The 14777-nt window shown below is 44.4% G+C and overlaps 1 protein-coding gene across 1 annotated transcript in view; it reads left to right on the forward strand.

The window, feature by feature from the left end:
• The window catches only part of HMCN1 (hemicentin 1), a gene marked incomplete at its 5' end in the record, with an annotated part of 160609 nt that overhangs the window by 52367 nt on the left and 93465 nt on the right, over window positions 1-14777 (forward strand). The window contains 12 exons of the mRNA XM_029964017.1: window positions 2113-2254; window positions 2620-2747; window positions 3349-3462; window positions 4110-4268; window positions 5006-5200; window positions 6001-6099; window positions 6943-7070; window positions 8756-8900; window positions 10145-10257; window positions 11256-11415; window positions 12088-12253; window positions 14151-14278. Of these exons, the coding sequence (XP_029819877.1) occupies window positions 2113-2254; window positions 2620-2747; window positions 3349-3462; window positions 4110-4268; window positions 5006-5200; window positions 6001-6099; window positions 6943-7070; window positions 8756-8900; window positions 10145-10257; window positions 11256-11415; window positions 12088-12253; window positions 14151-14278 (1677 nt within the window). The remainder of the gene's footprint in view (window positions 1-2112; window positions 2255-2619; window positions 2748-3348; window positions 3463-4109; window positions 4269-5005; window positions 5201-6000; window positions 6100-6942; window positions 7071-8755; window positions 8901-10144; window positions 10258-11255; window positions 11416-12087; window positions 12254-14150; window positions 14279-14777) is intronic.

Consider the following 14777-nt stretch of genomic DNA (forward strand, 5'->3'; position numbering starts at 1 on the left):
AGAATTACCCCCAGTGACTCTGGGCAGGATTTCAAACCAAATAAAACCAGCTGAGGCATCTGTGCACATCATGAACCACTCAAGGACAGTTCTGTAATGTGCAGCCTTTTTTGGCCCCTCCCTGCCCCCTTGGATCTGGATTTAGTCCTGGTGCTTCTGGGGAACTACAGCTCTGCCTTCCTCTGGTGCCTTTTCTCTGGGGGCTCAGAGGTTTCAGAGCTGTTACACGACACAGGAGGGACTTTTTGGGACCCTGCAGTTGTTATTGACCCTACAAGTGAACAACTGATAAACTTGGGGAAGGTTATTGTGCATCAGTTTAAGAAAGGGAATGATCAACCATTATCTGCATCTGTGTTTACAGTTTTGCAACTGTGCAAGTCAGCTGCAGTTTATTACTGACTTTCTTCCTTAGCAGTGCAGCAGTGTGGGTTTGCATTCACTATTCCTACAGATCTCAGAATCCTTTACAAGTTCTCATGTTTAGTTAATGACTGAAAATAAAGTCCTGCCAGTTCTCTCCAGGTGCTGCACTCAGCAAAGAGTCTTCTCCAAGCAGCAATTATATTTCTCTTCCAAAGAGAGGTTTATGTGCTTAATTAGGGGCAGACAGATAAGTTTCCATGAGACACTAACAGCTGGGAATTAGTCATGAAACTCAAGCACAAAACTACTCCTTGCTGGGTCAGCAGTGGCTCAGTTGATAATGCCTACAGACTTAATAACCTGTATTTCCTAAACTTATGCTACTCCTGATAAACCTCTTCCTGTAAAAGAGGAAGAGATCTGCTGCTGTTCTTCTCTGTGTTTGTAATTTGATGGTTGAGCACTTGAAAAACCATCTAATATCTCATTGTCAGTCATTCATCCCCTTCTCTGTGCTGTGATTGTGAGGAGGAAGATTGTTTTCCAAGTTTTGTGTTTTAATGCCATTTGCCTAAAAATCTGCTGGCTAAACTCCAAAGTTTGTGCTCTGAAAGGAGTCAGAACCTGCCTTGCTTCTGTCCCAGGAGCAGCAGAGTCTTCTGCAGGGAGGTTTTTCTTCCAGGCCAAGAAAACTGTGGTTTTTTTAGTGAGCAGTTTTGTAAGCAAGTGGTGTTACAACACAGGATTTGGGCAGTAATCTTCCTCCCAGAGATGTAAGGCAAAAACATGGTATTAATTCTTCCCCAAAGGCATTTGTAGTAGTGCTCTGTTTCTGTCCATGACAGATGGAACTGGAACAATGGGTGCTGTTCACCTGGACACTGCACAGCATCACACCTGCACCTTGTCCTTGATGCATTAAACCACACCTACCCAAACAGGCTGTGTGTGCTGGCTCTTACACACACTTCTGCTTAGCAGCCACTAAAACATATCAAACACCATCTGGGTCTGTGGGATGGTGTAATTCCCTCTGAGGGTAATAAAAATGAGCTGTGCAGAGCAGCCCTAGGTGAGGTACCCCTGGGTTATGTGTGCTTTGACTCTCCCAAAGGACAGGCTCAGGCTTTACCTCCTGTGATTGCTACAGGAACGATCAGCCCCAGAGGAATTCAGATCAGTACAGAGTGTGATTAGCAAAAGGCAGAGCTCCAAAGGAAGATTGATACTACTCATGTCATAGGAGCCAGTTTCATTCCTCAGCTTAGTTTTTATCTCTGGGGATGAGTCTCCTTCTTGCCACTCTAACTAAGGCACAGTCACATGCACCATAGGACAAAGTGGCTGCTGCCGTGGGGAAGGGCTTTGGGGGTCACTGCCTAAGGATCACAGGATGGTTTGGGTTGGAAGGAGCCTTGAAGACCACCCAGTTCCACTCCTCTGCCATGGGCAGGGACACCTTCACCAGAGCAGGCTGCTCATTGTCTTATATTTGTCAACATTGTCTCTGTTGCTGCTTTTTAAAATCCCATCTCGGGTGGGCCCAAGGCACCTGAACCCTGCCTTGCAGTGTGATAAAGGTGTTTTGTGCTGGGGGTTTGGGAGACTGTGCCAGGGGAAGGCACAGTGGGCTCTGCCCTCATGGGATTGCTTTGTCACTTCTTGGAAGCGGGTATAAAGTGGTTATTGTAGCCTGTGTTCTCTAAACAGACATTTTTAATTGCTGGGTTTGATTTCTTTTGCTAGAACCACCGAGGCTTGTTGTTTCCCCCAAGAACCAGACTTTTACAGAAGGCTCTGAGGTGTCTATCAGGTGTTCTGCAACAGGCCATCCAAAGCCAACAGTCGTGTGGACACACAATGATATGTTTATCGTTGGCTCAAGCAGGTGGGAGTAACAGTTTTCTCTATTACTTTTCATTTCCTATGTGAGAAGGAAGTTTTGAATAATGCCAAAATATTCTGAATATTTCCTCAACTTTCACTTTTAATAAGTCTTTAATTGCAAATATCTCATCTCTAAAATAGAAACACTTCAGTTCTGTTCTTCGGGAGGTTTTTTTTATTCTTTACAAAATAAGTGCTTTTCGCAAAATGTAGTGCTGTTCTCTGGAAGATACTGTTATTTATCATGAGAAAAAACCCAGCAAGACTATTTATAAACCATCTGGTCTTGCTGCTGTGCCTGCTCGAAGTGTGGATACAACCATTGCTCTTTTTAATCATTTTGGTTGTTGCCCTGTGTGTTCCCAGGTATAGACTGACCCCAGAAGGCACCTTAATCATCAGGAAGGCAATTCCCAAAGATGCAGGAATTTATGGCTGCTTGGCAAGTAACTCAGCTGGGACAGACAGACAGACATCCACCCTCACATACATTGGTGAGTGAAGGAAACAAGGCAGTGAAGTTAAAAAGGCAAACTAATATATCATCAGGGACTGCTGGAATGAGTAGAACTGGGCAGAAAACACGGTGTTAGAAATGTCAGAAAATATGTTGAGCAGCTCTCAAATGTCCCTTTAGGTTTCTGTTCCAACCTGACTGGTGCTGTTAGGTGGTATTTGGGGCTTCATGTTCTCATGCTGTTTCTAAGCTTAAAAACGTGGGTTTGCTGTGGGATGGGCTTGGGAACCTGAGTAGGTTGTTGGAAAAGGAATTGTGTTTCTGTATCTAAATACTATATTCATATATTAATAGCAGAGCATTAAAATGTTTGGTGACCAACATCTGGCTGGAGAAGGAGAGTGACTCTTGATGCTTTTACTTCCTACATAATGAAACTTTCCTGATTATTTCCTTTCATTCCCTGCACATTTTATGTGTGATTCAGATGCTCTTTACTTTTCCAAGTTTCCCAGAGTTAATCTGTCACCTTAAATGACTTTTAATGCAATTATTCTTCTATATAAAAAGACAAAATAAGAGTCTTTCATTGTTTATGTTTTAGAAAAAACTATTTTTTTTATCTTGTTTCTTTTTAGAGGGTCCAACATTGACTGTGGTTCAGAGTGAAATTCTGGTTGGTCTTGGAGACACGACTATTATGGAATGTAAAACAACTGGAATCCCAGCCCCCCAAGTTAAATGGTTTAAAGGTGTGCTTATTGCTTGGTGTTTGGTTTATTTATTTAGCAGCAATATTTAGAGCAATTATCTGGAAGTGACTTCATTTCTCTCAGAAGGTTTTTGTAGTATTCAACCAATGACAGACCTGTGAAACTCTGTAAATCTAGAATAAATGGCATTGACCTCTAGGGCATAAATTCCTGCTCCTATTTAATACAGTGAATTATTTTTTGTAGCATAGGTAATTAAAGAAAAAAAAAAGCTGAACCTCTTGCCCATTTACATAAGGTTCATTCCTCTGTCAGAAAATGTTTAAGTTATAGGCTGCAAAAGTCACAAAACGTTTTTCTGTAGCCTCTGATGTCCTGTTTTCGTGTGGCCTCCAGTTGGAGAGGGAGAAATACAGCCTGAGACACTGCCTAGTGCTGATCTCTGCCCAGAGCTACTTGGGTTTGTGTTTCCCTTATGGAACCAATCAGTAAAAAAGGATGTATTTAATGTGGGAATGATTTCTTCCACTCAGTTGAGTGGGAGTCAGAGTTCTCATCTGCTGAATTCACACAGCCATGCTGTGACCCATCTCAAAGCTGGGCACTGTTTTGTTGGAATAACTCTGATAAATACAGCTCTGATGTTGATATATGCAGTTATATTGCCTCTTTCTGTCTGGACTCAGGTGACTTAGAGTTGAGGGCATCAGCATTTCTCATTATTGATCCTCCCCGGGGTCTCTTGAGGATCCAGGAAACACAGGAGCTGGATGCTGGTGACTACACCTGTGTGGCCTCCAACGCTGCTGGGAGAGCCTCTGGCAAGATCACTCTGGATGTTGGCTGTGAGTAAACTGGGACCTGCTGGGAACACTCCAGTTCCAGTGTCTACTGGGCAGTGAGTGGTGCCCTGGTTCTCTGAGCCTTTCTCACAGGTACCTATAACCTGTGTGTGTGCTGGGAGCACTTTTGGGTGGTGCTGACTGAGCTGTTTCCCTGTCCCATTTGGGCTCCAGCTTAGAATCATAGACTGCTTTGGGTTGGAAGGGACCTTAAAGATCATTTTGTTCCAGCCCACTCCTTGATTCTTTTGCAAAGCATAAAGTTATGGGAAGGAAGAGAGAGGCAGAAGAGGAGGAAACTGTTCAAACCTCAACCTAACAAAATTTGCACATAGAGAATTTATTATACAGACTTGAATTACTGTGAGAGGTTGTTGTAACTCAGCCTTTCCTCTCCTCTTTTCCTAATGCTTTCCATCTGCTTGTGGCTGTTCAGTGTTCCTGTCAGGGACATGCATCTTCTGAAGCAATGAGGGGAGGAGAACTTAACAACCCTAACACTTGAGTATGCAGGGCTGTGTGATGGGGGTGGCTCTGTCTTCATTTTTATGAGATGTTTATCCCATTTCTGAGCTCCCAGTGTGAGAACAGCATGCAGGGCTACTCTAGGTGTTCCTAGAGTTGGGAATGTCAGAGTAATTGTGCATGGTGGGACATAAATTGAGGTCAGCAGTGGTGTGAGAAGATGTGAGGGCTGTGTTGAACCCCAGGTCACCCTGTGTGTGTGTGTCTCTCCCCAGCTCCCCCCGTTTTCACGCAGGAGCCCAGCGATGAATCCGCGGATCTGGGCTCCAACCTGACCCTGCCCTGCTACGTGCAGGGTTACCCCGAGCCCAGGGTCTCCTGGAGGAGGCTGGATGGGGCTCCCCTGTTCTCCAGGCCCTTCACTACCAGTGCCACCAGCCAGCTCAGGACAGGGGCTCTGGCCTTTCACAGTAGGTACCCTGAGCTTGGACACAAAACCTTCCAGGGGAACGGGACATGTGCAGTGCAGTGTTACTGTACAGCTTGGTATCACTGTTAACTTGGTGAAAACACTGCATTCCTATCCCAGGTTGTGTTTCTGATGCTGACTTCATGTTGACATGCAGTTCCTTTTCCCATGAGCTTGTGAAATCAGTTGTGTTTGGTTATTGGCTTCACTCTTCATGGAAGTTATTACATCTTTGTGTAAATATCTGGGGGCTATGGGTTTTCATTTTCAGTATTTTTTTGAGAGAATTGTGTTTTTTTGAGAGCTGAGGTTTTTTTGTGGGTTTTTTTGTTTGGTTGTTTGGTTTTTGGTTTTTGATTTTGTTTGGGGTTTAGTGGTTTTGTTTGATTTCTTGGTTTTGTTTTGGTTTTGTTTGTTTGGGGTTTTGGGGAGAATTGGTTCTAAACTCACTATTTTAGACCAGTCCTAGTTTGGGTAATAACACTCTGCAAGTGCCTTTGTGATTTTGATTATTTGGCAGCATTTCAGTCACCCTTACAATAAGTGATGTTATTCTGTTTTCTTAATTAGCTTTTGAATTTCTTTCTAGACAGTGTCAGGTGGGGTGAAGCAGTTCCTCTCTGCTGTGCATACAGGGAGTATTTTGTGGGTGTCTGTTCACATGCAGAAACACTGCAGGTGTACTGGGCAATATGCCCAGTCAGGGCACTCCTGTGGTAGTGCAGAGATGTAATGTACTGCCATATATCATTTATGGACTCCTTGCAGATGCTGCAGTCAGATCTCTCTGTCCCCCTCTAGATCTGTGGGTCAGTGATGAGGGCATTTACGTCTGTGAAGCTGAGAACCAGTTTGGGAGGATCCAGTCCCGCCCAGCCACGGTCACAGTGACAGGACTGGGTGAGAGTGGGGGTGTCAGTGGGAGCTGGGGGGGTTTGGGGGTTATGTCCATCCCTGCTGACCTGTCTGTGTGCTCTACTTCCATGTCACCCACACACACAGAGTTAGGAAGCATTTACACGGAATATTGTCATTGATTTCTGTGAATTTTGCATGTTAAGAGTGTTGTCTTTTGACTGGCTGCACTAGCTGGAATTAGTTCCACCTGTGTGTTTAACAAAGACCTTAAACAGGATTTGTCCTGTCTTTTGTTTCTTCTTCCTAAGGGAATTTAATGAGGAGTGAAAAGTCATTGTAATGATGGGGCTCCTGCCATTTAATTCATCCTTAAAAAAAACCCAAAAAGGGCAGCAATGAACGTGCTTGTGCCAGTGTTGGTGTAACTGTGAAGGAACCCTTGTGATCCAACAAGACAATAAATGACAATAGAATCATAGAATCCCAGAGTGGTTTGGGTCGGAAGGGACCTTAAAGATCATCCCAGATTTTCAGCTGGGCTCTCATCTCTGTTCTAATCCTTCATAATTTTATGCCTGAAGAAATGGCCACTTCTTTTTTGTCCTCTCCAAACCTGCTACTTTTGTTCTTCAATATTTTACCCCAGTAAGGAAAAATCAACTTGGTGTCAGGGAACAGGAGTTCTCAGGGAAACCCTTGGCTGAATCCAGTTTCAGCTAAGGATCACACTGCATGTGTTTCTCCAGCTTCCCTCCTCTCCTGTGCTACCCCACCCCTACTTTGGTTTCTCTTTTTTCCCTGCCTTTATTGTAATGCTAATTTTAGTACTCTGTGTGGAAATATAAAAGCTCCTAATAATTCTACTCATTCTTCCTTTTGTTCAAGTCACACCTCTGATTGGAGCAAGCCCAGCCACAGCCAATGTCCTTGAGGGCCAGCAGCTCACTTTGCCATGTGTTCTGCTTGCTGGGAACCCCATTCCAGACAGGAGATGGATTAAAAACAGTGTGGTGGTAAGACTGCTTTGTTTCTTGTGAGATTTATTGGCACAGAAAAGCTCCAACTGACACTTCAAGGCACAATATCAGCTTGGTTTGATTTACAAAAGTTAATGTGGTCGCTGCCCATGCTGGGGAGTTCTGACCCTGCAGCACAGATGAGAGAATGGGAGATGTGAAGATCTAGAAAATAGCTGTGAACCAAAGTATTGGTGAATTGTCCTTTTACTTCCATTTTACTTCCATTTATGCAGCTTTGTGGCTCATAAATTTCAGCCTTGGACTCTGAATATGGGAATGCTAGTGGGATGTACCTACCAGAATGACATGCTGGAAATTAAACTGTGGCAATGCAAAAGCTTTTATTTTCCCTGGGTTGGTTTTTTTTTTAAAACTTAAATAAACATATTTAATTTAAATAAACATACCTGAAAATTTCTGTAGGTTTTTAAGGTGTTTTAACATCATGGCTATTCCTGTTGCTGATGGGATGAGGTAAATGCCAGTACCCCTGTTCCATGTACTCCTTTCCTAGTGGTGCTCTACTTAGAGTGTGAGTAATGACTGTGCTTTCTTTCCCCTTGGGAACATACCATTGCCAGTTCACTGCTCCTGCAGACAGAACTGATGATCATTAAGGTCCATTCCAACCCAAGCCATTTGGAGATTCCAGAAAGGTGATGTAGACACCCCACCTGGGTTAGTTTTCTGCATGAAACCTCATTTCTTCAACAGTGAAATTACTGACTTCACATCCCTGTGGAGCTGCTTTTTATCTTGATTGCTCATTTCTCCCTGAAGTCATTTCTCCACAGCTGGAATTAAATTGATTGTGCCAGAACCTGGCACTACCTGGCCCTTACTGGAGTTTCCTGCTCAGTTTTGGTGCCTCTGGGAACCACTGGCTTTTCCTCAGGCTGTGTGAGTGTGAGGAGGGGGGGAATACTGGCAGGATCCTCCTTGTTGAGTTGCTAATTCCTCTGTGTAGCAGAGCTGGTTTCCTGTCATTGTAAGCTGGTGGGAAAAGCTGCACTCCAAGGAAGGTGTTGGAGCAAGTTGTGTTTAGGGAAGAATTCTTCATCTGAGTGTGACTGGAACAACTTTGCTTTCTAACAGCCCTCCTGTGAGCCCAGGCTGTGCTGCCGAGCTCAGGGATCTCTGGTATTCCTGTAGGATGTAGAACTCTTAGAGGGTTACTCTTTGGTGGAACTTATAATTGTCCTTCCCAATGGTTTGCTGCAGGGCTGATCTCTTCTATTTGATGGATATGGAATTTGGAAGGTTTTGGTAACTGTAAAGACAAATGACCTGCCTGTGGAAGAACATGTCATTGCACTCATCAAGAGCTGATCTGTGACCAAGCTGAATTACTGGAATAACCAACTCAAATGCAGTGAAATAATTCAGCTAAATTTGGGGTTCCCCATTAAAAGCACGAGCAGCAGCTCTCGATGTGCTGTGGCAGAGCAGAGTTGCTCTTGCAGATCTTAATACAGCAATAAATACAAGGTGCTGCCAAAATTCTTAATTAAAATTACGTTTCCCTGAAAGGTGGAAAGTAGGAAAAGCTCTAGTAAAAATCTCCACGAACGCAGAATTTTTATGTACGTGAAATAATCAAGTGAAGCCACGCTGCATCCCCAAATAAATATTATCCCAAGTATTCTTGCCAGTAAAATGTTCCATCCCTCTCTTGGCAGCTGGTGCCCAACCCGTACGTGAGCGTGCGGAGCGACGGGAGCCTGCACCTGGAGAGGGTTCGGCTGCAGGACGGGGGGGATTACACCTGCATGGCCTCCAACGTGGCTGGCACCAGCAACAAAACCACTGCTGTCAACGTGTACGGTGAGGAACAGCCCTTGGGTGAGGGAGGGGGGGCAGGAAGGGGTGACACTCACCCCCAGCAGCTGCACTGGAGCTGGGCAGTGGCACTGATGTCTCACATTCCTCTGCTGTAATGGTATAACTTTGGAAAGGAAAACGGGGGGAGATTCCCCTGCACAGGGAAGAGCTGAGCCATCCATATTGTTTTTAAAGTAAAATCAAACAACACTGTTTTGTGATCATAGGACATCCTCATTTTTAAACACCTCCAAAGGCAGGCTGTGCACTCTTCATCTTTATTAACAAGTGGAAACCCATGAAAAGTGCTGTCTGAGTGGTTCAGAACTGGTGTAAGGAAGCACAACTCCTGGGAGAAGTAGAGTGAAAGAAAATGAATTACGAGTTTTGGCAAGACTCAAAATTTGTTTGTTGTTTTTGGTGTCATCCCCATTCTCCTCCCCCTTATTTTTTCTCTTTAATTAAAACATATCAAAAATTGCACTGACAGCAAGACGAAGTGTTAGCTCTGTGGTGTAACCCATCTGCATTTCAGCTGAAGATATCTGTATTAAGTCTGTGAGGCCACAAGCACTTCATGGTTTCTCACGTGTTAATTTTGCTCACATGTTAAATTAATCATGGGAGGTTTATTTTAAACTTCACTGAAGATTCTGGAACATCCTTTTATGTTAAGAATAGCTGTAAATCTTTAATACAAGCAAGTACTCATAAGGTCTTCCATGTCAGCATTAGTTTTTTGGATATTTCAGAACTTGGGAACAAAAAGAAATACCTTTGTATGTGTTTAGATATTTCTAGGTTTTGGTATTGTAGCCTTAAATCTGATTTTATTTTTCTGTTGTTAATTCAAAGGCAGCTCAGCTGAGCCAAGGGAGCTGGGATTCTTGTCTCTTGTTACTGATTTTGGGAAGTGAAGCCTAAAATGTTGTCAGAGGATAATGTGACAAAGCCTTACTGCACTAATTGCAGTCAGTGAAATACCTGCAGTCGAGACTGCATGTACCTAATGCAGTGATCAGGCTGTGGCTTTCATGCTTTGTAGTGAGCAGGGATTTATCCTGTCCCAAAAGGCTGGAGAGTGGAAGGGAGAGTGGCTGCTCATTGTCCCTGTTAGGGTTGGAGAAGAGGCTGAACAGTCCCAAACCCTGCTGCCTGTAGGAAGTAGTATAAGGATAATTTTGTAATAGCTGTGCCATGGCCTGAAATGTCTTGTGCAAGTCTTCAATATTTGCATTTATTTGTAGTCCTGCCTGTCATTCAGCATGGACAGCAGATATTCAGCACCATTGAAGGAATCCCAGTGACACTGCCCTGCAAAGCAAGCGGAGTTCCCAAGCCATCCATTGCCTGGTCCAAGGTAATTCCTCACCTTTGAGCTGGTCCATGGCGAAAGATGAATTGAACACATCATTTAGTTGTCATAAAAACTGTATGCAAGGAACATGGCCCAAAGTGTCAGATGTGAGGGACCTGGAAAACTGTTTGTTCAGAACTGCTTTTGTTTCTCCGAGCAGGACTTTTGGCCGTGCTCCTGCCATAGCTCAGTGTTCTGTTCTTTGCAAGGGCTGTATCTGGGTGTTTTTAACACTTCAGAAATTGTTCCTGTTGGGAGCTGATAATTTGAGATTAGGCAGCCTGCCACAGATTGAGAGTTCATTTTTCTCTTGGAGCTTTAAGAGGACTTTTTCCTCTGAGGAAAGTGTATCTAATCATGGCATCCTGTCACTTTTCAGCCATATCTTTGACACAATGTCCACTGAGGAGGACCTCAGTCTTTCAGGGAATTTCTCTGAAAGTCAGGCTCTTTTTTCCCCCCTATTTGAACAGAATAATTTCTGGTAGTAACAGTTATTTGGGCTATGTTCCAGCTCACATGACCTGGCTGTGAAGGCACTGTGGGGCCTCAGAAGTTGTGCAGATGTAGCTGATTGGGACCATGTGAAACAGCTTCGTTTCAAAGAAGGAATAGAACATGGTTAACTGTTGGTTTGGGAGGGAAGAGAACACGGGAGGAGTGGTTTTTCTTAATTATCACTTAATAACATTCAGTGCAGACAAGGAAGAATCTGCTGACTGACAGTTTATATAATGTGTAAAGATCCATTTTGACATCAGAAGTCAATGTCAAAATTAACTCAGTCGAAATCCTGATTGTTTTTTTTTAATTTTCTTTTAAGAATGGTGTTCTGTAAAATGTAGCAAGTTTTCTGCACTGGAATCCCTGTGTTTCTGCTCTTGTTACTGCTTAGAAAGTGACACTCAAGGGCCGCGACAAGTTAGTAGAAGTGAATTAGTTTGCATAAATGGAATTTCGGGGCCAAGTTTCTGAATTAATGTGGAATGATTTTTCCCCAGAAAGGAGAAGTGATCCTTCCCAGCAATGTGAGGTTCTCTGCAGGCTCTGATGGCAGCCTGTCCGTGGTGTCCCCCGGGGGGGAGGACAGCGGGGAGTACACGTGCAGTGCCACCAACGCCGCCGGCCACGCCACGCGCAAGGTCCAGCTCACTGTCTATGGTAGGTGGGAGCTGAACTCAGCCCCCGTGTCCTCTGGGCCCCCCTGCTGTGGTAAAACACCCTGGGCACCCCCTTTGGGTGGTAAAACCCCCTCAGGTGGGTTGGGAGTGACACACTCGCAGTGCACGTGGGGTTTAAACCTGGCTCTACTTACTTGGACATAATTTCGTCTTTTATGGAAGTGGATAAGAAGCATCTCTGTAGGAACAGGATTTCCCACTAATAGAAGAATGAAGATCCATTAATCCCACCAGTCCCAAAGCTTCCTGCCATCTCTCAGTATTATTAAAACTTTGATTTAGGTGTTGGTGAGCTTTGTGAGGCTCTTATAGCTTATAGTTACTGGTGCTGCAGTGTAAGAGTTCAGGGAGTAGTTTCAAACTACCTGTACAACACGGAGCTCAGCACTTGTGTCTGTTCTATCCAGCTTTTTGGGTGGATACTCCTGTCTTTCTGGTATTTGTGGAATTACATGGAGGCATCAGCCCGTGCCTGAGCTACATCAGCACTGCAGGGATTTATCTCTGCTGCAGACAAGTCATTAAAAATAGGATTGTAATGTTTTATACCTGATAAAAAAGTAGATGTTTGCTCTGAAGTCAAATTGTATGGTGTTACATTTGTGCAAATGTGTTTATTCATTGCAGCTTCTTAATGTGTTCCATGTTATAGTGAAACCCAGAGTGTCCAGGCCTGGAGACCAGCAGGGAAATGCACCCATTGAGGTCTCAGTGACTGCAGGGGAAGATGTCACACTGCCCTGTGAAGTGAAGAGTTTGCCACCCCCCATCATTAGCTGGGCCAGAGAAATGCAGCTCATATCTCCCTTCTCTCCAAGGTAACAGCGTTTGATGAAAACCAAAGAGAAGTGAAATGGCCTCTGAGCTGTCAGGGTTGTGGGAGGGGTGTGACTCCTGATTGCCTCAGGATCACTCAGAAGGTGTTGCATTGTCCTGCCTGATGACTTCGTGTGCTGGCTCTTGAAACCCTCTTTCCCAAGGATACATCCCTGCACAGCTCCCGTTCCCAGGGTGCTTGTGTGCAATCTCAGGGGGCCAGGATGGAAGGGATCCTGTTCTGTTCATACTGTGGTGGTGCCCAGGGACCCACATCACCTGGCCATGATTAGAGATGTTTAAAAACTGGTTTTCTTTCCATATGCACTTCACATTTGTGCTCAGGGGAGCATTGTCTGTGATTCAGATGAGTTCTGGGCTGTCAGCAGGATACAGATGACAATAAATGTTTGGGTGTGCTCACAAGGGCTCGTTGCTCACTGTGGTTCAGATCCAAAACCTCTCCAGATATTCCTGAACATGTGAAAGCACAACTAAATGCTTGTGAAGTGTTGAGCTGACAGCCTGAGAGAATGAGGAGCTGGGGACTGTCCTGTGTGCAGTGTGGAGCAGGGTTGGAGTTCTCCCTCCTTGTTTTAGTGTGGTCCAGAACAAGGGGGGAGACAAGACAAGCAGCTGATTATCCTTGGATGTTCCCCGTTGAAGTGCCAGCGACTGCCACGGGCTGTGCTGGTGCTTCCTGGTGTTCCAGGTCCCTCCAGCTGTATCCATAGAACAGGGAATGGTAGGGTCAGGCACAGGCACACCGTGGTGACAGCTGTGCCTGTTGGTGTCTCCCAGTGATCCTTGGAAGGATCAGCCAGTGTCTGAGCTGAATTAAGGAATCAGGCAGACGAGCCCCTTTCCCTTGTGGCCAGATCTGCACGTTGGAGCCATTCCAGTGAGCCTGGGACAGCCTCAACAGCTCCTTGGCCACCGTGTCTGGTGAAGGAGGCTCGTGCACAGGCACTTGGGTTGTGGGTAGTAATCCATGTGGAATTCTCTGCTGTGTCCCATGAGCACTTGCCTGCACTGACAGATCTGCATTCCTGGTCCCTTGTCCTTGTTTTACCTCAGGAGACATTGATAAATTAGGCTACTTGCTCATGGCTGTTGGGGTGAGATCCAAGTTATCCAGAGTAACTGAAGTCCAGCTCAGCCCATTCCATAGAATTGTTTACAGATGGCAGCAAAAGTTAAATATTAATCCAAACAAAATGGTTTGAGACCACCCAAATATCATGTTAGCAATGTGTACAGTAAACAGAGGAAGAGGGAAATCAGAAAGGAAGGCACTTTTATCAGAAAGCAAATGTAATTACTGGACAAAATCGAGAGGGAGAAGTAGCCCCAGCAATTTGTCTTTTGGGGTTATTAAGAAAAAAACCCAAAAATGTTTGGAAAGCTACGGGCAGCAGAGAAGGAATCAGGAAACATTGGCTCAGTTGGTGGGAGCATGGTGTTGATAATGCCAGGGATGCAGGAAATATCAGAAGTGCCAGTTTTGAATCAGAACCTCTCTTCCATCCTGAGTCAACCTGATAGCATTTTTTGCCAGGATGAAGCAGTATGAGAAGTTATTTAACTTTCTGACCTCACTGACCTGGGCTGAGCAAAAACTTTTGAGCTCCTTTTCTCTGCCTCTATCACATTATAATGTCTTATAAATAGCTGGAATTCAAATTTTGTAATTTGGAGCTTAGATTTTAGATGTTTGCTGTGTATTCTGAATGTAGTGGCTCAGTAAGTAGAAAAAATGAGTAAATGTAAGTCCTAGTTGAGTGACACTGCACAGAATGCTGTTACTGGAGCTCACAGCAATCGTTAGCAGTGTGTAAGTAGAGGTCATTCACCTTTCCATACATGTTTATATGGTTTATCTGCTTCTTATTTTTCCAGACACACTTTCCTACCCTCGGGGTCAATGAAGATCAGCGAGACCCAAGTTTCAGACAGTGGAATGTATCTCTGTGTCGCCACAAATATTGCTGGGAACGTGACTCAGTCCGTGAGGCTCAGTGTACATGGTGAGTTGGGACTCCAAGGTTAATCAGCCACAAGTTTCCACATGGAATTTTGCATCATGCAGAGCTTCCCCTTTCCTTCAATCATCCCATGTCACTCCCTTGTCTCTCCCCTGCTCTCCCCACACTGGGGCCCCAACCTCCTTCTCTTACCCACTCACACAGTGACACGTCTGGAAAAATGTCACTTGTTATTGTTTCAGACATTCTTTTTAAGTCTTTTTATTGCCAACGATCCTTAGAAAGAAAAACATTGTGGCAAAAGACTTAGGGTGGATTTAGATTATTCTTTAGGACCAGGAAAATCACTTCCAGTCATATTTTATCTCCCTGTCTGAACTTGTGTTTGGAAGAATACAAAGATCAGGGATTAGGGGAAGGAAATTAAAATGTCAAAAGGAAAACATGATTAACTTTATCATAAAAGCTTTTGAATTGTTTTGTGTTATGAGGAGCCAGTACCTACAGCTCTTCAAATGTGCTCCGAGTATTTCAGTGCTCA

This window comes from Manacus vitellinus, unplaced genomic scaffold, assembly GCF_001715985.3.
Source record: "Manacus vitellinus isolate BGI_N305 unplaced genomic scaffold, ASM171598v3 scaffold_68_pilon, whole genome shotgun sequence".
Classification (NCBI taxonomy): Eukaryota; Metazoa; Chordata; class Aves; order Passeriformes; family Pipridae; genus Manacus; species Manacus vitellinus.